Below are 21213 nucleotides of genomic sequence, written 5' to 3'. Positions count from 1 at the left end.
TTGGCAACTCTTAGAACCCAGTGTTGGACTCGATGGATTGCATTGGTCCAGCAGACTCCTCTTCTGTTCTTAAGATTGCTTAAATAGTGCGTTCATCTCCCAGAAGCCATTAACTATAGTTTTCTGGCTTGGATGTAATAGGAAACTGTTCTTAGCTGAAGGCTTCCTATTATGTTTACTTTCTTATGCAAAGCGTAGGGGAGCAGAGCAACTCTGTTCAAGACCATTAGTTCCGTTCATATCTTATTAACCTGAAAAATGATCATCCAAACATAGCCCCTGCCTGCCAGGTTCATAGACTGGCATTGGCCATTCCCTCTTCTTGAGGCCTTAGGACAGGAGTAGCCAACATAGTGCATGCCACATGTTGCTGGGCTGCAGTTTCCACCATCCCTTTATCATTGGCCTTGTTGGCTGGGGGCTGATGGAACTACAGTGGCACCTCTGGATACGAACTTAATTCATTCCAGAGGTCTGTTCTTATCCTGAAACTGTTCTTAACATGAGGTGCCATTAGTAAAAGCATGCTTGCTGCTGCGTGCACACAATTTCTGCTCACATCCAAGGGCAAAGCTCACAACCAGGAGCAACTGCTTCTGGGTTAGCACAGCTCATAACCTGACGCATGCTGAACCAGAAGCGATCGTGTCCAGAGGTACCACTGTAGTTTCCAGCAACATTCGGGAGAGTACCACATTGGCTGCTCCTGTCTTACCACATTCTGCTCCAGTGCAAGCCACGAGTAGCTGCTTGATCCATCAGTCCAGAGGCCCATCTATTCCAGCATCCTGTTCTTAACAGTGGCCAACCACATACCCTGACGGAAAGACTGCAAGCAGGACATCCATTCTCTTGTGCTGGCAGTGGAAATTCTGCCTGATGACCTGCGCCCTTCAATATCAAAACACAATGCGGGGTCATAACCGCTATTCATATGGTGCAGTAAGAAAGGTTTGTCCCAGTATTCACTGCCTTGGACTATTTTCTAATGGAGGGGTGTTTTAAGTAAAAGAAGTCTGAAGTGTGTCTGTTCCTAGCCCCAGTACATGTGTGTTCCATTAAGCAGATGTACTGAGTACCTAAACCTCTGCCAATAGAACCATCAACAGGCACTTTTCATTATTGATGGCTGCTTTAGATGAGTGCCTCTTAACTGCCTCCTGTAATTTCACTTTGATCCTTCATGCATTTTTTTTATTTAAAAAAAATGAAAACAAAAAGAAAGAAGGGCACCTTATGTGGCTGAAAGAAAGGTTGTGGGCTTTAGGTGTATTTACTCATCGGTTGTGCTCAAGTTCTTTTGCTTCGGATTTGGGGATTCCATCTCTCTTTGTGCAAGAGAAAGGTTTGGGAGCCAGGTTTACATATTTACATGAATATTTGCCCTTTTAATGAGGATTAAACTTCCTTCCTTCCTTCCTTCCTTCCTTCCTTCCTTCCTTCCTTCCTTCCTTCCTTCCTTCCTTCCTTCCTCCCTTCCTCCCTTCCTCCCTTCCTCCCTTCCTCCCTTCCTCCCTTTTTAAAGTAATGTTTTCTCAAGGTAGTTGAAAAATATAAAGGGTTCTTTTTTATTTCTGTTCCCAGCACACAAGTAGAGACCCCAAAGAAACACCCAAGGAAGATGGAAGAAGGGAACTTTTGGAATTTGGGAAGCCCCCCTCTTTGCCCCCCGTTCCTGGCCTTCATTCATCTCTACCTCAGAACCAGAGCTATGTGGCAGCATCAAAATCACAGACAGGTAAAGAATTAACAGAGCATTACCCCCCTTTCTATTTTATTTTTGTGGGGAAGCAAAAGCTCAAGTTGGGAGTCTGCTGGCCTTTTCTGTAACCCAGGGTTTACCAGATTGTGGTCTGCAGGCTACCAATGGCCCATGAGCTTCACCAGGTGGTCCACAGGGTGTCCATAAATTTAAAATTATACCACATCTAGCACAGAGCATTATAATTGCTAAATGGGGGGGGGGATGTAAGTGGTCTGTCAAGACCCTCAGCAATTTTCAAGTGGGGTGGGGGAACCACTGTTGTGGCCACTTCCACTACTGCCATCTGCCCCCTTTGATTGGATTATCAGCCCTTGCAATTTAAGCAGAAAATTGCTGGAACATTGTGGAGGTGGAGCTGAAGTTCCATGCACCTAAAGCTTAAATGAGGGACAAATTTGGCTTAACACACCAATAAACAGAAGGTCAGGGGTTTGTCTGCTGTTGTTTTTTAAATGTAACAGTGTTTGTGTCTTGTGTATTTTCAAATGAACCATAGCATGCAAGAAGGGGAAGCTTAAACCCTTCCGTCCCCAGCCAAGATCCTGACAAATAAGAACTGCCATAAGAAAAGAAGCAGAGACCTGCTGGATGAAGCCCTTTAGTCCAGCATCCTCTTCAAACAGTGGCCAGCCAAATACATTTGGGAACCTTGCAAGCAGAACTGAGCGCAACAATGCTCTCTTCACACTTGCAGTTCTCAGCAGCTGGCATTGGAGGAGGGGTGAAAAACAAGGCACATCTAATCCTGTTACCTAATGCTTGTTTCTTTTTACTCCTCCACCAACTCTTACATGTGTGTTTCCCCAGGAGACAGTCAGTTTTCCCTTTCCTCTATGCAAGGAGCAGAGGTGCCCCAGTAATTCTCAGAACACTTAACAAACTACAGCTCCCAGGATTCTTAGGGGGAAGCCATTACTGTTTGAGTTGTACATTAGTGCTTTAAAAGTATGATGCAGATACAGCCTTGGATTTTAAGGGCCCATACATACCTCACATTAATGTGGAGTGTGAACCTTTTGTGTCTCCTTTAATTGCCTCTTGTAAATGGGGCATTCTCCTCTAACTTCCTGGAAGGAATTCAGTGGTACTGTGGTCTATAAACCACTGAGCCTCTTGGGCTTGCTGATTGTAAGGTCAGCAGTTCGAATCCGTGTGACAGGGTGAGCTCCCATTGCTTTGTCCCAACTTCTGCCAACTTAGCAGTTTGAAAGCATACCAGCAGGAGCAGATAAATAGGTACCGCTGCGGTGAGAAGGTAAACGGCATTTCTGTGTGCTCTGGCTTCCGTCATGGCCTCCTGTTGCACCAGAAGCGGTTTAGTCATGCTGGCCACATGATCTGGAAAGCTGTCTGTGGACAAACACCGGTTTCTTCAGTCTGAAAGCAGAGATAAGTTCCACACCCCATAGTCAAATTCTACTAGACAACTGTCCAAGGGTCCTTTATCTTTAAAGGTAAAGGGACTCCCTGACCATTAGGTCCAGTTGCGGACGACTCTGGGGTTCCAGCGCTCATCTCGCTTTACTGGCCGAGGGAGCCGGCGTTTGTCCGCAGACAGCTTCCGGGTCATGTGGTCAGCATGACTAAACCGCTTCTGGTGAACCAGAGCAGCGCACGGAAACGCCGTTTACCTTCCCGCCTGAGCGGTACCTATTTAACTACTCGGACTTCGTGCTTTCAAACTGCTAGGTTGGCAGGAGCAGGGACCGAGCAATGGGAGCTCACCCCGTTGCGGGGATTTGAACCGCGACCTTCTAATCGGCAAGACCAAGGCTCAGTGGTTTAACCCACAGCGCCACCCATGTCAAAATTCTACTAGACAACCGTCCAAGGGTCCTTTACCTTTACCTACTGTTAACTCCAACTTCTGCTGTCCCACTCTTTCTCCTCCCTAAATCCAGAGATTCCCTATGCCAGTGTTTCTCAGACTAGCCAGCAGGACCAGCGGTCAGGAGTGATGAGAGTTGTTGTCCAACAACAGCTGGTGATCCAAGTTTGAGAAACACCATCTATGCTTTGAAAATCTCGAGAGGAGAGCTGCATCAGGGAATCTCTGGATTTGGGGAGGCAGGAAATTCTTTGCATCACAGCCTAATTGCTATTCTGCATTGGGGAAACTTTTTGGTGGTGTGGGAGGAGTGAAACTGCCATTGGACACAGCCTGCATCTTTATCATGAAGAGGCTTGACCTCACCCCTAAATGTGCACTCCTCCATTGTCTCACAAGACATATGGATGCCAACTGTATGATGCAGATTTGCATTAGTTGGATGTTGCCTTTTAATAGCTTTTAATCAGTTGCTTTGCTTGTCCTCAAGGCCGTATTTAAGAGTGTATTTAAAGCACTGTGAGATCACTTTAAGCAGCCATTACTTCCCCCACAGAATTCTGGGAACTGTAGTTTCTTAAAGGAGCTGAGAGTTGTTGTATCTCACAGAGCTACAATTCCTGGAGTGGTTAAACAGACTTTTCCTCTTCCCAGGGGATTCTGAGAATTGTAGAGGGGGAATGGCAAGATCAGTATAATGCAAAGAAACAATGCAGGGCTGCTGACCTCCCCACTTGCCCCCCAATCTCCTGGTAAGCAGCTGCAGTGCAACCAGACAGAGGCCAGGTGAGCAGTGCAGCTCCACCAAGCGCTCTTCTACTCCTTATAACTAAAACAGGGGGAGTGAAAATGGGACTTGGTGTTTGATTGTGTGTTCCTTTGTACTTACCGTATTTTTTGCTTTATAATACTCACTTTTTCCCTCCTGAAAAGTAAGGAGAAATGTGTGTGCGTCTTATGGAGCGAATGCAGGCTGTGGAGCTATCCCAGAAGCCAGAACAGTGAGAGGGGTTGCTGCTTTCACTGCACAGTGATCCCTCTTGCTGTTGTGGCTCCTCCAGAAACTAGGTGCGTCTTATGGTCTGGTGCGTCTTATAGAACGAAAAATATGTTAGTTGGCTACTGCATCTGATCCACCCACCCTCATGAAGGCTCATATACCTTCTTGTGTTTCTGCACCCTACTTTCTGCCTCCTGATTATTTTCTCTTTTGTCCATCCTGTCCAGCTGCTTCAGTATCTAGGAAGAAGAAGCGAAGAATGGGAACGTACAGCCTGGTTCCCAAGAAAAAGACCAAAGTTTTGAAACAGAGGACTATGATTGAGATGTTCAGGAGCCTTGCCCATTCTACTTCAGGTGGCAAGGTGAGGGCTGTGGAAGAGAGCGAGGTGCTTGGTGGATGAATGGAAGGTGGTGTCCGCCACTCTCGCAGCTGGAGATGGCGGTACAGATCAGCAAGGAACTTCTCTTTGTGCAGTGTAGCTGTATAATCCAGGGAATTGTTTCTTTTAGAAGAAATGTGACTTTTATCACAAGAGGCGACAGACTGGTTTTGGGTCTTCTTCTTTCTTAAGAATCCAGTGGTTCTGCTGGATTGGACCAAAGGCCCAGCTAGGCCAGCATCCCTCCATCTCACAGTGATGCCCCAAATGGGAAACCTGCATGTGGTTTGTGAGGGTTAACAGCCCCTGCAAGTATTTGTGGAGAAAAGGAAGACGGGAGCACCCATGGTCAACCCATAAAATGATTATATATATTCAGTAAGCCTAGTTATAGACCTCTTCATTTTTAATTACTTTGCTATTGCATTTTAAGCTTACCCTTTCTCCAGTTTGATCAGGGCAGTGTGCACAGGCCCCGTCCCAACTTTATTTGTTCAGTACAGACAGGGTAGGGTTACATCTGTGGCCCTCTGCTTGTCATTAGGCTCCAACTCACCACCAGCATCTGTTAGTATGGGTAATGGTGAGGTGTGATGGGGGCCCACTGACATTCCCTGCCCCTGGTTTACAGGACTGCAGCCTGAAATAAGCAAACAAGGAGTGGGAAACCTTTAGTCCTCCAGGTGTGGTTGGACTCCAGTTCCTATCATGCCTTGCTGGATCCTTGTTTGATGGGAATTGGAGCCAAACAACATCTGGAGGACTACAGGCTCCTTGTCCCTGGTTTAATGCAAAGTGGAACCTGTATATATTTGTAGCAGGGGAGGGAAACCTTGACCCTGGTGGCCAAATTGAGCCCTCCTGACTTTCTGCATGGGATTCAGGGCTCTCTGCAAGACACAGTCCTCACCAGCTCTGCTCCATGCCTTCAAGTACTTTTGCCTGGCTGGAATGTGTGATTGAACTGTGGTAAGACCTCTTGCTTCCTCATGGAGAGGTTTGTGCAAGGGTGTGGCATTCTCTTTTGCTGGTTGAAGCCACTTCGTCTTCACCGTGGCCCTCAGAAGGTTCCCACCAGTGAATGTGGCCTGAAAAATATGTTCACTTCCCTTTTGATTTAACTGTTTGTCCACATGGGTGCATTCAGGTTGAAAAGGGTGATTCTAGCCCTCATGTGAACGGGGAGAGCTTGGATGCGGATTCTGAAGATGAGGACTCAGATGAATTGGAAGAAGACAATGAACGTGGAACTGAGCAGCAGGCTGCCTTCCCTGCAGAGGAGAACAGGATGGCTAAGGAGGGAGTTGTTGATGGCAGCCGTGCCAGAAAGGTGATTTGAATGCTTGTTTGAGATGCTTGAGGACAGCTTTTAACTTTGATCAATATAGGTGGGAGTACGCGGGTGGCGCCGTGGGTTAAACCACAGAGCCTAGGACTTGCTGATCAGAAGGTCGGCGGTTCGAATCCCCACGACGGGGTGAGCTCCCGTTGTTCGGTCCCTTCTCCTGCCAACCTAGCAGTTCCAAAGCACGTCAGAGTGCAAGTAGATAAATAGGTACCACTACGGCGGGAAGGTAAACAGTGTTTCTGTGTGCTGCTCTGGTTCGCCAGAAGTTGCTTAGTCATGCTTGCCACATGACCCGGAAGCTTATGCCGGCTCCCTTGCCAATAAAGCGAGATGAGCACCGCAACCCCAGAGTCGGTCACGACTGGACCTAATGGTCAGGGGTCCCTTTACCTTTAAAGGAAGTGACAAGGTGAAGCAAGAGTTTGTGGTGTAGCACGAAGGTGCTATCCACCACCACACTCAAGGACTCGGGTGCCTGAGTGTTCTCCAGATGTTGTTATATCCAGATGTTTCAAGGAGGAAATGGGAGCTGCAATATTATGTCAGTTAATTGAGTTGATGGGTCAGTTAAAATATTTTGTTCATTCTTTTTTAAAATCCTGGATAAATTGGAGCACAGGCTCGTTATTTTTAAATACTTGTTTTAATAGCCACATTAAAAAAAAAGTTTTATTAAAGAGTTACAATAGCTTTGCAAGCTGCATTTCTCACCCTCTTCCATGTCATCACTTACTCTTCTGCATAGTCACCAGTCTGATTAGCTTAAAGTCCTAGAGATTTACGGGGGCATAAACCACAAAAACCAATCTAATAGCCCTTAAACGTTTCCAAAACAAATGCACATTTGTCAATCATCATTGTGGATGGCAGCTGTCCATCTTCACATTGCTTCATTTTCAAAATGTATTCTGTCCCTCAATGAGAAAGCAAAAGTTTTCCTTGGGTGGCTTTAAAGAAATTTAAATATAATGCCAGAAATCTGCTTCCACCTTAAAAAAGAAGCCCTTATACAGGAGGCAGCGATTCTTCTTGGAGCGGTCCCACTGCAATATGTGGGGGCATTATCTTAAAAATAAATAAATAGAAGCTTGATTCCACTCCCCACCTTTCAGAATTTCCAATTTGCATGCAAACATATGCAGATTTAATCAGCGAAAACCTGTACAATAAATTGACAAAAGGCTTCTTTTAACCAGGAGGTAAAAAGTTTATGGCAGATTTGATCTCTCTTTTTCTCTCCTCCTCCCCTAGCCACCTTCAGTTGGATCTTTTTAAAATTTGAAGCATAAAGCAGTAAAGAGAGATGTATTGGTGATTATTGGTTCAGTTGGACCCAAATTTATTTACTCCTTTGAATGCATTTATGTCCCACCTTTCCACTCCAAGGAGCTAAACATGGTGTACATTGTTCTCACCCTCCTTGTTTTTTATCCCCACAACATCCCTTTGAGGTAGCTTAGGCTGAGTGAGCTTCACACCTGAGTAGGGATTTCAATCCTGGCCAACCCAGATCAAATTCCAGCACTCTAGCCAATACAGCATCCCTAAGGAACACCCATTCTTAACCACTGCAACACCCAAAATGATCATTCATTCCATGCACCACAACATTTGCAATGGAGGTGAAAGGGGCAGAAGGCTCAGTGCTGTTTCCCTCCCCTGGTTTTGTGAGGGCGTGGGGTGGGAAAATGACACCTGTATACTCACATACAATACCAAAACAGAGCTCATAAACATTACAAGTCTGTTACTGTAGTTAACCTACTTTTAACCTAATATAGTGTTTATAAAAATGAGTTCCAAATATCGTTAAATTTGCCCATGTGTGACAGATGTGCCCAGTAAGGAGCACAACTCGCTACCTGGTCCGTGGCGTTCTGCAGCAGCTCTGGCCTCTGGGCTATTCTGGCTTCACTATCTAATCTCTGAAGACCAACGTACAATGCAAAAACACAACTGCCCGCAAAATGCAACAAAGGCTTATTTTGCTGATGGGAATTAAGCATCAAGACCACATCAATACTGACCTGTTGCCTAGATATAAGCTTGTGCCAGCGGGAGTGAGCCTTGAGGCTTGGTACTTCTGTGTAGGAGTTGCTCTGGCTTCTTCCCTGGAATGGAATCTCTGCCTTGGGAGTATCTGCGGTTTGGTTTCTGGTGTAAACTACAGATAAAGGGAGGAAAAGAGTTCCTCAATTAGAACTGCAGTGTAGATGATTCATGGCTGCCACATGAGCCTGAAAGTGCATTCCAAGCTATGTGCTGCTATTATTATTTAATAATTTTATTACTTATGCCCCACTTATCTGGCTGGGTTGCCCCAGCCACTCTGGGCGACATACTGCACATATATAATAAAACATCAAACGTTTAAAACTTCGCGATACAGGATTGTCTTCTAAAAATTCTTTATAGAGTATAGTTAATTTATCTCCTTGATATCTGATGGGAGGGCATTCCACAGGGAGGGTGAACAAAACGAATAAAACAAAAACCTAGGAACCAGAACCAGGGACCATGAAACCTGCTTTGTGTGTACAAATTTAAGGAGAACACCCAATTTAGGGTTGTAGCCAACTAAGGTCTACGAAGACCCAGTGGAACTTAGTGGATCTATGTTAGTCATATGCATGAATTTCAGTGAGTCTTCTCTGAGCAGGACTAAAGCACAAACCTCTATTGCATTAGTCCTTCAACCAAAGCAGAACAAAGCAAAGTTACAAAATCTAAACCAGGTAACAGAATTTACATAAACTTAAAAAACAACAACTCTATTCACTATTTAAAAGTAGAGATTAATAAAAGTAATAATCAAGACTAATAAAATGATGACATATTCCTATTGAAACGTACTAAAACACATTTTAAGAAATAAAACATTTCACTTAGCATAAAAGATAAATCTATATTAAGGTGTGTTTTTCATAATACTGGATGCAGCTGTTGGTTTGCTGCACCCAGCAAGTTGCTTCTGAGTCAAAAGTGGACAATTCTGTGCTAGGTAAAAACAAATAATCTGACCTAGCATAAGCCAGCAGCCTTGGTTCTTTAAGTGGGCGACAGCTTTTCTCATCCGATTTACTTCCTTGCTCACTTTCCTTTGGCCACCACAGATTGTCCATGGTGAGTCCGATGATGAGCAAGAGTCTGCAGACTCCGGGGAAGATGAGGAAGACGGTGACGAGTCTGACTTGGTGAGCTGTTCCTCCTGTATGCCTTCCCACCTCAGTTTATGTGTGCAGCAAGAATGATGGTGAGGAACACCCATGCAAGGCTCAGCATTCTTCCTGATAATAACATTTAAAAACAAAACAAACATTTATTTATTTTTTTGACCCAGTTGCTTTGCCTGCTTTTATGGGTTTCAAACCATGTTTTCACCTTCTAAACAGTTCTGTGTTACAATAAAAGTTTATTGATTTCTTGTTAGGCCTCAGCAGGGGTCTGCCCTTGCTTGCCAGATGCCAAGACAAGGGAGTGTTCCAGACAGGCATGGTCGAGGCTGGAGCAAGCAGGACAGAAGCAGGGGCTTGGTCCAAACAGGGACTATCCAGGGCCATCTTTCACGGGAGGCAAGGCAAGGCACCAGGAGTCTGCTGCTGCTGTTGTTGTTGTTGCTGCTGCTGTTGCTGTTGCTGCTGCTGCTGCTGCTGCTCATAGGGACCCAAATTGCACAGACTGACGAGGGAAACCCTGTGGCAATGGCTTTTATCAGCCTCAGAGAGCCAGGATTGGCCTGTAGATGATCAGCTGATGCTTACTGCAGCCTAGAGGGTAGTTCCCTTGTACTGTGGCACTTAGACAGGTTTGTAGGAGAGCACTAGATGGCATAGCACCAGGGATGCAGGAGGTAAGGCTCTGGTTCCTGATGGCTGGGTGCTTCAATTGAAGACACAAATCCGCAGCATCACAGGCACTGCACTATACTGCACCACACCCCATTATATGCACAATTTCCCCATGTGCTTTTCTTTCTTGTGTTTCAAATTCTGCTTTGGCCTTTGATTCAGCCGTTTCCCCTTTCTTCGCCTTCTTTGCTGATTTCAAGCAATGGGGGCTGCACTGGAATCCCGAAGCATAAAGACCTTTGTTGGGTTTGCATACAGGGGGTCCCAGGTTTGATTGCTTGCTCTGACACAGAGCTTGTTTGGCTTGCATTGGGCAAGTTGCTGTACCTTGATAAAATCAGTGGTAAGGCATATTGGTAGATTGATTTGCAAAGATGAATATTGTCCTGCTTGCCTCAAGCCATGGTTTGCAGCTATATCTGAACCAGTCAACTGTGGTTTGGGTATGGATGTACGTCCCCAACAAAATACTGAGAATGCACTTCTGGATAAGATTTCCACAGTGCAACCTTATGCGTGCTCCCTCAGAAGTAAATTCCATTGTATTCATTGGGGCTTACTCTTAGGAAAGTGTGCACAAGCTTGCAGCCTTGTTTTTCCAGTTAAGTTCTTCGTTTGATGTAGTGTTAATACAGGCACAAAATGCATTTGCTACTCAATGTTTGTAACAGATCTAAGATCTGTCAACTGATTAAAGAATTATTAGTGTATCAGAAGGCTGATTTTAACAATTATTAATTAGTGACCTTCTAAAAATTTGCACAAATTAATATATTACCGAAACTGTTCATGGAAGGTGATAAATACTTTAGTTTTGCAGGAGAATATTAAAAATGAAACAGCATTTGTTTCCATTAGTTGTACACAAGTTGAACTGTTAAAATGTTCTCTTGTTGAACTGGTATTATGTTACCAGAATCTAATCCACTAGATACATATAGGCTTAACATTTCCAGTTCCGTGGTTTGGAGGATCAGACCTGAGACCAATCTTGGCTTACTGAACGGTTTAAACAAGCCCTCCAAACCAAGATGGCAAACCACAGTTTGTTCCTGGTTTAGAGGACTCACGGAAAGCAGACTTTACGGGTTCTGGTGTAACTGTAAACTATGGTTTGATTAAATCCTTAAATTATTAATTAAGCTGAGTAAGTGATGGGAGGAGACAGCACACAAACACAGGGCTTGTTTCTTGTCCTCCTAACCACAGCTGAATGATCTCCAGGAATTTTGTTTGATCCCCCCCCCCCCTTTTGTGTTGAATGTGCTGATTAATTGAGTGGTGGGGTGGATTTTCATCTGGTACTAAAAGTCTTGTTGATTTTAATCAGTGAACTCCTTCAGCCTTCCCGGCTTAGTGAAATGCACAAGTATGAGGGCTCCCAGAATGCAGTTTTCATCCACTTTGCTCCTCTTTGGACCCTTTTATTGTTGCACTTTGCTGAGCTAATCCAAGGTTTGGCTTAACTTGTCTCCTGAACCTGGGACTTGTGGTTAAGCGCTCGCCTCTCAAGATAAAAACTTGGCTGCAGCTCTGCAGCAAGCCAGAGACCTTAGCCAAACCATGGCTTGGCTCAACATGACATGGGAACCTGAAAGAATCGGAGAGGAGCAGAGGGGTGTGGTTGAAAAGGAGATATGCCTGGGGAAGAGTCTCAGGGGCCAGAGGAAGAGGCTTGGAGGGCCACACATTCAGACCCCAGGCCTAAGATTTGCCACCCTTCATTTAAGCGTCAAAAGAGGTTGTAATCATCCCATCCCGAAATATTTCGGCTTCAGTCCTGCACAGACCTGGGCTTTCTTTAAAAAAAATCTATTCAGTGGGACTTAAGTGCATATAATTGTGCAACAGGATAACACCTTGTTCCCAGGAGTTAGCTGACAGACAGTTAAGGATTTTCTTTTTTACTCCTTTGGTTTAGCCTTGTTTTAAACGGCTATAAATGCAGACAGGATACCTCTAGGTACCATATTGCCTTACATTCAATGTAACCAAAAGACTTTATAATCTGAACAAAAAAAAGAGAGACATTGCTCATTCTTTCATAATTCATGAAAATATTTAATAAAAATTATTATTAAAAAATAAATAAATGTAGATATGAGATAAAGGTCCTATTTGCAAATTTTTGTTCCAATGGAGCAGAGTCCTTTGTCCTTGTTAAAACACCTCAAGCTTGAATTTCTCCGGAAGGGCGAGTTTTGCCTATTAGTAAGTTGAGTCAGACTGTCCAGTATTGAATCCCTGCTGTACTGATGATCAGGCTGCAGCTGTAGTCTTCCCTTTCAGTGCAAAGCCCAGTCTGTGCTCATAAATATGGGCAGGGATAAGCAGAGCCTAGATTAGGATCTGCTGGAAAATAGCTGGGTGATCTGCAGTACAATAACAACAAGAGTTTCTCCTCTTACATTTTAAGACATTGTTATTTCAGTGTTCTTTTTTCCTGGGTAGTAACCATCTGGCCTGTTCCTGACATGATGATCCTGGCTTCTTAAACTGTGGTTGGAAATTAATAGGTGCCTATGCACTCCTCTTTTGCTTACTGGCTTTAGTGCTGGGATCCTTGCTCAAACTTCATTTCCTCATTGCATTAAAACCAGGGATCTGTGGTTTAATGTGGTTTACCAGGATAAAAGATCCCTTTAGGTGAATCAACATTAAACCACAGTTTTGGGTATCAAGACTTAATCGAGAAGAGCAGTTAAAAGAGACATGGATCTAAACGCTGAAGGTGATAAGAGGTAAGTGAATGACCTTCATAGAACATAGTGCAACCCAGTATGGCCTGGTTGACACATGATGCTAAACCAATAGCTTTGTGTGTATGCGCTATGCACAGGCACAAATGAGCCGCAGTGACTCCTGGGATTATTCTCCTTTCCCCTCTCCTCCCACACACATACAAGGGGAGCAGTTCAGAATCTTTCTTTTCTGCTTTTGGTTAACTGCAGTTTGTTGTGTTGTTTTGTTTGACAAATTGTGGTTAACATTAACTGTGGCTAGTTTAAAACAAGCCAGTTTCAAACCATGGTTTCTGAAGCAAGCTTTTGAAAATTAACCAATCTAATGTTAATCACAGTTCTGGTTCCCATTGTCACGGCAAGCTGGATTTCACCAAAAGTATGTGCATCTGAATTTTCTGAAGGCCCGCTGTGACTTATTCCCGCTCATGCACATTTTGCTAAATAATGAATACATGAAGACACATTGTCTGGATTTGTTGCTCTTTGGTTTTGCTCCTTTCTTGTGCTTTGCTGATCAGCATTTTATTTGTAATGATTATATCTATCATCTCTCTGTGATTACTTTTGATTATTGGGTGCTTTATAAAGTTCTTTTTCAGCAGAAGAGTGGGGCAAAAATATTTTTGAAGAAACAAATATGCGGCTAGAAACCAGAAGTAAAATGCTTTTATACTATGCGCCTGCCCTGAATAGTAAAGATTACATCATATAATAAAGTGCAAAATAAGTGAGGTTGGGCAAAGTTGCCTACATCACATCATATGGATCAGGCCAGTGGCCCAGCTAGTCCAGCATCCTGTTCTCAAAGTGACCAGCCAGATGCCTCTGGTAAGCCCGCGCGAGCCTTACTTCTCCGGATCCATCACCATCCACTTCTCAGCCCAGGTAGATATTCTCCCAAACCACCTTGCAGTTAAAAATCTGAACAATCATAAAGTTCCAAGAGAGAGTCTTCAGGTCCCTGACAGGTGGAGCTGATCTTCTCATCAAGAAGTCCCTGATAAGATTCCGAAGGACCTCAAGATGCCACAGAAAGCAGTTTTAGAACTTAAGAAAAGCCCTGCTAAATCAGGCCAACCAGACTTTCCCCTCCTGTGGTTTCTGGCAGCTGATGAGAAGAGGCATATTCCCTCTGACAGTGTAGGTAGAACATAGATGTCATGGCAAGTAGCCATTGGTAGCATTAGGTTTCTCTTGGCAGAGAAGTTGGATTGGCTGGATACACACAAGTTTGGCTACAAAGGAAGCAGAATACAGGAATGAGTCTGAGACTATAGTGATTTCTTTCCAAGCTTGCAGATCTCTTTGTACTACCTTGGCATGTGGTGGCAGTTCTGTGGTATTTTCATGGAAGGAGCTATATTACGCAACACAAGATGTGCCAGTCTCTGTGGCTGACCTGAAAATGGTGAAGGGAGAGGCAAGTTTAATAATAATAATAATAATAATAATTCAGTATGAATATTGAATATAGTCAGGCCAAGGACCAGCTGAATGAAGCTCCAAGACCACCATGTGGTCCATGGGCCACAGCTTAGGAACCCCTGATCTAGGCAAGACTCAAGAGGCTCAAGCTTTCATATTGCCCCTGGTGGGTAGCGGGGAGAGTAGAGGATTGTATTTCTGAAATACATTGGGCTTTTTAAAAACTCAGGTGCTTCTGAGAGCATTGCCTCTCTCCTGTTGCCTACTAATCACAAAGAAAGGTGAAGGGCATAGCTTAGGATCAGTCAGGCCACTGCTTTCCTGAAGCAGATGCCTCCTGTGGTTTTTGCAGAGTTCGGAATCCAGCCTCAAGAAGAAGGTGATGAAGAAGAAAGGCAAGATGGAGAGTCCCTGGCTGAAACCCACCCGGAAGAGGAGGCGGAGGAGTAAAAAGAAACAAGCTGGTGCATTGGGTAACAGGATCAAATGTGTCTTATTTTCTATCCCTTCACCCCAGTAGTTTTTGTTCAGTGGAGACTGAGGCCCCAGTCATACTATACATTTAAAGTAGCATCATGCTACTTTAAACAGCCACGGGCTTCTCCCCCAAAATATTCCTTTGAACTGCAGTTTATTAAGGGCACTGGGAGTTGTTAGGAGACTCCCTATTCCCACCGAAGAGCAGTTTTAAGAATCCATTCCTTTTCCCAGGTAGCTAGGAATTGTAGCTCTGTGATGGGAACAACTCTCTGCCCCCTTAACAAACTACAACTCCCAGGATTCTTTGTGGGAAGCCATGACTGTTTAAAGTGATGTGATGTGGCTATAAGTGCATAGCACAGATGGGGGCTGAGCAAGTTCTTTCCTCCTTCATTTCCTTTGCAATGGGAGCACAGGCAGATTGGCTTAGGATAGGGGATCCAAAACTGAGACCACAGAGCCATCATGAGGAATACCACCTGACTCCTCAGTTTCCAGCCAAGATGCAAGAGTAGTAATGTTCAGAAGGAGATGAGATAAGACTCAGCCCTTCCCATTTGCCATTTCTCACGTCCCCAAAACTTCAAAGGTGGCTTTCTAAGCAAAGTAGTTGCTGCTCTGGGACTTGCGCTTAGGAGCCAGGGGGTCTACTCTTTCATTCTTTTTAAGGAACATAGGAAGCTGCCTTGTACTGAATCAGACCAATGGTCCACCAACCTTGGTATTCTTGCCTGCATAGACTGGCAGGGGCTGTACAGAATTTGATGCAGGGAGTGTTTCCCAGTCCTAACTAGACACGCCAGGGATTGAACCTGGAACCTTCTGTTTGCAAAGCAGAAGCTGTTCCACTGAGCTAAGGCTTTTGCTTCCCAAATCGTGTTGCTTTGACTTTCCTCTCCTGGGCTGAGAAGGGCAACTGGTGTGTCCGGCAAACCTTTGCTTATAGAGAAATGATTGGAAGAGGTAGTATCCTCCATGGGTGAGGGCAATACTCTTCTCCCAAGAGGCTCAAGATCTTACAGGGCTTAAGGGAAAAGTTCTGCAGGCCCTCCCCAGTCTGTCTCTTATCCTTTCACCAATGCTTGGTAAAAAACGCTTTGGTCGTTCAGTATCTGATCGGTGACCCTCAAGTCGCTCTGAGCATTTATTCCCTCCTCATACTGGCTCTTGGACAGTGACACAATTTTAGGAGAAAGAAGAGGCTTTTTAAAAACCATGCAGGGTTAATGTCTGGCTCTAGATCTCCTGACAGACTAGGCTGGCATTGTGCTTTGTTGGAGGGAGGAGGGCAAAATATTTTGGGGTGAGGAGGGGAGTGTGTGTGTGTGTGTGTGCGCACTTGTCTCTTGGAATAGGAAAAAGAGGCATGAACTAAATCCCTGCTAGAGGTTCTCACATTCGTTTTCATTAGCAAACCCTGCTTTGCTCATTGAGAAGCTGTACAATTGGCTCTGAACACTCCTTTTTTTTTTTTTTTGCCTTGAGCCAGATGTTTCCTGTCCCCTTCATCTTGTTTTCTACACCATTGGGTCTCTTTTTAAGCATTGCTGAGATCTAAAGTCCTTTTGCATCAGGGTGTGTAGGGTGAGTCAAGGCAAGCCCAGGTCCTTCTCCCTTCCTCTTTCTCATCCACGTTTCTGCTGCTAATGCAGTGCAGCAGCAGACAGATGTGTCTGAAAGGGAGGACCTCTCCTCCTGGTAGCTGGCACCTTTTTTTTTCCTCTCCCAAAAAACAGTGCAAGGGTGGGGTGAAATCTGCCTTATTCAGGCAGAGAGAGTAGGAAGGAGGGCTGAAAAGATCAATTGGCCCAGTTGTTGCATTTTAATTATTCTATTAGCATCTGTATTTGCTAGAGATCCATCAGCCTGTAGCCTGCATACAGTCTGCTAGAGATGAATGTGGCCTTTAAGAGAGAGAGGGAGAGAGACACACACATACATGCATAGTTCTTTTCTTTGCTATATAAATATGTGTATATTTTAAACCCAGGTTCGGAAGCCTACAAGTCTTCCTTAGACAGTGGAGAAGGAACTGGGGTGGAGAATAACATGGAGTACATGGAAGTCTCTCTGGATTCCTTGGATCTCCGAGTGAAGGGAATTCTATCTTCGCAATCAGAAGGTGAGTGTCAGCGTTCTAAATATGGCCATGTACCATTTTGGTTCTTTGTTTCCTTGGATTTCATTTCTCTGTATTAAGATGATGCCCCCTGGTGGCTGCCAATATTGAGAATGAGAAGAGGCCAAAAAGGCATATCAATGGATCAAATGGAGAGTGAGACTAGAGCAAAGGAGAGCAGCTAGTAGATCACCTTTGACCCAGCAGTGTGTGTGTGTGTATTTGTGTGGATACTGCAGGAAATAACACTGATGGGAATATCCTGGGGAGCGTTACGGCTTTAGAACACTTCTGGGTGCAGTTGTGATCTAAGACAATTTGACTAATCCTTGTGGCTTTGTCCCCTTGGTCGTGTCTTCGGGTTTTTTGCTTTTTATTGCCAAGAAAAGAAAAAGTTGTTCTCCCCTTCCGGTTTCCTCCAGTGCTGCTCCTTGTTCTCAGGCAAGAGGCATGTGACAAAATTCCAGAAGGGCTCCTTCAGAGAAGTAGAAGGTGGCACACAGCTGACGCATGCCAGAGGACCGCTTTGTAGAGCAGATGGGAGATTCCTGGCAGTCTGGCTGGGGCGTCACTGAGCCACTGCTCAAGGCAGTCTGGCAATCCAGCCTTTTCATCTGGGCAGGAGCTGTGCCATTCCCGCATAGTATTGGCTGGGTGCCACCTTTTTGCATTTAAGAAGGTCCGTGGCTCTGTGATGCAGCACCTGCTTCTGGACCAGTGGGCTGGCTCTGTAGGAAGCAGTTTCCTATGCTCCAGAGGGCAGGACCTGGGTCAACAGGCTCAAATTACAAGTTCACAGCTCCAGTAGATAGGAATGCACTTGCTTGTGTCTCACAAAAAGGCCGCAGTGCCGCAGTAGAGCACCTGTTTTGCATGCCAAAGGTCCTGGATTCAGTTCCCGGCAGGGCTAGGAAGCAGCCCATCTGAATTCCTGGTGAGCTGCTATCAGTCAGTGTAGACAAAAACAAGATGGACAAAAGGTCAATCTTGCAGGGTTTGTTTGGAGAAGTACAATGACAGTGAGTAGAATATTTGCAGACCATGCAAGAGGGTTCCCAGTTCAATCCCCAGTACCTCCAGGTTGGGCAGGAAGAGAACACTGTCTGAAATCCTGGAGAGCTGCTGCCAGTCAGTGTAAACAAGAGGTGGACCCAGGAGTCTTGACTTGTTTATAAGGCAGCTTCCTGTGTTCATAAGAACGTATGGATGGGTGCAGAATTCCATTTGGACCTTCACCCTTATGTTTCCCATGTTCTTTTGTTGATGATGGTGCTTGTTTGTAACCTGTTCAGCCAGTTAGGCTGCAGTAGGCTGAGCAGACTCTTAATGATGCATGCTCCACAATGCTTTTATGCTTAAGAAAAGCGATTCAGAAAAATCTGCCCTCTCCTCTCCTCCCTCCTCCTTCTTCCTGCGGTTGTTACCTCTGGAGAGGAGCTTGATGAGACAAATAACGTTGATTTCAAGAGGGGTGCTTGCACCAACACTGCGACCAGTACATTGATTTCAAGTGGCAGCTGTTGAAAACCTGATCCAGGAAATGATGGACCGGTTTAACAATTCATTTTTTAATGGTCTCTGTATCATCCAATTGCAAACATAAAGAGTCCTCAAAAACAAATCTAGTTTTGAGCATTGTTCGGGTTAGAAAAAAACAAAATAAAATAAAAGGGAAAAGAAAGGCTGTATAAGAAGGTCAGAAATAGTCTTGCTGGAGCGGGCCAAAGGGCCAGCATCCTGTTGTCTCACTGGCCAACCTGATGTCTCTGGGAAACCCATAAGCAGGACCTGAGTTATCTCATGCTGGCACTGGAAACTCCACATGGCTCTAGGCTTTCTGCAGATCATGAGACTGAGTCACCAGGCCTATTTTTGTAGTGTAGGTGTGTTTCCTGCAGGGAAGGCTGTAGCTCAGTGAATCATAGCTCATCTGCTTTGCATGCAAGAAGACCCAGGTCGAATCCCCAGCATCCTCAGCACTGGGAACATTGGTTGTCTGAAACCCTGGAGATCTGCTGTCAATCAGTATAGACTGAGCTATATGCACCAATGGTTCTGTCATGTTATAAGGCCACTGCATAATATAAGGCAACTTCTAATGTTCTTCGTGAGCCAGCAAGCAGGACCTGGTTTTTGCTCCCTTGCAGGGGCATACTGCCTATGATAATGAGTGTAGTATGCAGGTATCATGATAGTCAATGCCCTTGACAAGCCTTATGCTTCATGTGTTTTTCCAACTTCCCTTTCAAGCCGTCGAAGCGGGTGGCCATCACTGCGTCTTGCAGGAAATTCAGTTCAATGGTGAATAGTAAAGGAGAATAGCTTTTCCCCCTGGGTTGCTTCAGGTATCCCGACTTTGATTGAAATAGGCTAGAGCTTGGCAGACTGTAGAGACTTAAGTGGAACCATAGAATTGTGGTATTGGAGGGGATCCCAAGGGCCATCTAGTCCAGCCCCCTGCAGTGCCAGAATATCAACTAATGCATACATGACAGATGGCCACCTAATCTCTGCTTAAAAGCCTCAATCAAAGGAAGGAGAGTCCACCACTTTCTGAGGGAATCCAGTCTCTTGCCACCAGAAAGTTCTTCCTGATCTTTAGTCACAATACCCTTTCTGTAGCATGGTGCCATTTGTTTGGGTCCTACCCAAACTTGATCTCCCCCCCCTTAGGGAACTTATAACCTAATCCAAAAGAAGTGAGTATGAATCCACACTGAGGGAGGCAGGATTATATACACCCATACATCTGTGTAGGTCAGAGCTGCTGTGCTAGGCTCTTCACAGGTGGGCCACTGTTGCTTATCACAAGAGAGAGACGGCAAGAAGTTTGGTGCTGTGCTGGTTCACCAACAGAAGCTCCAGATTGTCTCTGCCTGGTGCATTTGCACTGCACTGTCCCCTCCTCTTCCTTCACTTAGTTTTAGATATCCTTTCCATCCTGTAGGTCTGGGAAGGACTGCCAGCCTGCCTATGTGAAGATGCAGGCTGGAAGAATCACAAAGTGTTTGGGGTGTCTTGTCTATATGGGGCCTTCAGAATGTCAGACATTCTCACACAGCCTTGACCAGGCTTCCTCAACCTCAGCCCTCCAGATGTTTTGGGACTACAACTCCCTTGATCCCTAGCTAGCAGGACCCAGTGATCAGGGATGATGGGAATTGTAGTCCCAAAACATCTGGAGGGCCGAATTTGAGGAAGCCTGGCTTTGACCAAAAATATATATATATATAAAAATGAAGTTGCCAGCTAGTGACTGTTTACAGCCTGTGTTACCATTGTGCTGTGGTTTCCCTCCCTTCTCAGTCTCCTTATGTGGGTTGCAGGAGAGCTGGGTGGTTTACTTACTCTTTGTGTGTGTTGCTTTTTCCTGCAGGTCTTTCCAATGGCCCTGAAGCAATGGAATCAGACAGCCTTCAGGAAGCGCCTCTCTGTAGCTGTCGAATGGAAACTCCCAAAAGCCGGGAGATCACCACACTAGCCAATAACCAGTGCATGGCAACCGAGAGTGTGGACAAGGAGGTGGCGTCACCCTTCTCTTTTTTCTGTTGATCATTGTAGTTGGCACTTGGCACCCTTCATTGGAGCGTCATCTCTGCTTGGCAAAGGACCTGGTTGGCATGTCCTATAAAGGCACATGCTAATCTCCTCCCCTTCCTCAAAATAACTGGTGCTTGCTAAACACAGACTTGAACACAGTCCACACATGGGGCTTCTTCCTTGCTCAGGTTCTGAAGTGTGCAGCTCATCTGCAAGGACCAGGGTGGGTGGGATCCCAGGCAGAGAGGGCACTGAAGTCTGGTTCCAGTGAGTGGGGTTTGGCATAGGATGTGGAAGAGAGGTAACTATTATTGGGGATGGAAGCAGTCCATAATATCCGAAGAAAAGCCCTGCCAGAGCTGGCCAAAGTGCCTTCTAGTCCAGCATCCTGTTCTGGCCAACCAGATGTCCCAGATGGAAAGCCTTGCAAGCAAGACCTGAGTGCAACAGCACTCTCCCTATCTGCAGTCCCCAGTAAACTATTCAGAGGCACCTCCAGCAGTGCAGGTATTACACAGGGACAGAGAAATATGCCTTATCTGATCAGATCATTGATCCATTTAGCTGAGTATTGTCTGCACCAGGCATAGGCAAACTCTGCCCTCCAGATATTCTGGGACTACAACTCCCATCATACCGGACCATTGGTCCTGTTAGCTAGGGATGATGGGAGTTGTAGTCCCAAAACATCTGGAGGGCCGAGTTTGCCTCTGCCTGGTCTACACTGATTACCA

At 45.2% G+C, this 21213-nt stretch overlaps 2 protein-coding genes across 10 annotated transcripts in view; one reads left to right on the top strand and one right to left on the bottom strand.

Annotated features, from left to right (window-relative positions):
• The window catches only part of SLC31A2 (solute carrier family 31 member 2), a 766698-nt gene that overhangs the window by 59915 nt on the left and 685570 nt on the right, over window positions 1-21213 (bottom strand). The gene's annotated exons all lie outside the window — the stretch shown is intronic.
• Window positions 1-21213, top strand: part of EHMT1 (euchromatic histone lysine methyltransferase 1) — a 139140-nt gene that overhangs the window by 77667 nt on the left and 40260 nt on the right. For 7 of the 9 annotated variants that reach the window (XM_081896307.1, XM_081896303.1, XM_081896306.1 and 4 more), the window contains 8 exons: window positions 1585-1738; window positions 4821-4957; window positions 6123-6305; window positions 9437-9517; window positions 9754-9900; window positions 14693-14813; window positions 16811-16942; window positions 20316-20461. In XM_081896307.1, the coding sequence (XP_081752433.1) occupies window positions 1585-1738; window positions 4821-4957; window positions 6123-6305; window positions 9437-9517; window positions 9754-9900; window positions 14693-14813; window positions 16811-16942; window positions 20316-20461 (1101 nt within the window). The remainder of the gene's footprint in view (window positions 1-1584; window positions 1739-4820; window positions 4958-6122; window positions 6306-9436; window positions 9518-9753; window positions 9901-14692; window positions 14814-16810; window positions 16943-20315; window positions 20462-21213) is intronic. The other 2 variants (XM_081896304.1, XM_081896311.1) reach the window with 2 other exon arrangements.

The sequence above is a fragment of the Podarcis melisellensis genome, assembly GCF_964234715.1.
Source record: "Podarcis melisellensis genome assembly, chromosome: Z".
Lineage (NCBI taxonomy): Eukaryota > Metazoa > Chordata > Lepidosauria > Squamata > Lacertidae > Podarcis > Podarcis melisellensis.
Note: the sequence above shows the minus strand (reverse complement) of the source record. Positions and strands in the feature narration are given on the sequence as shown.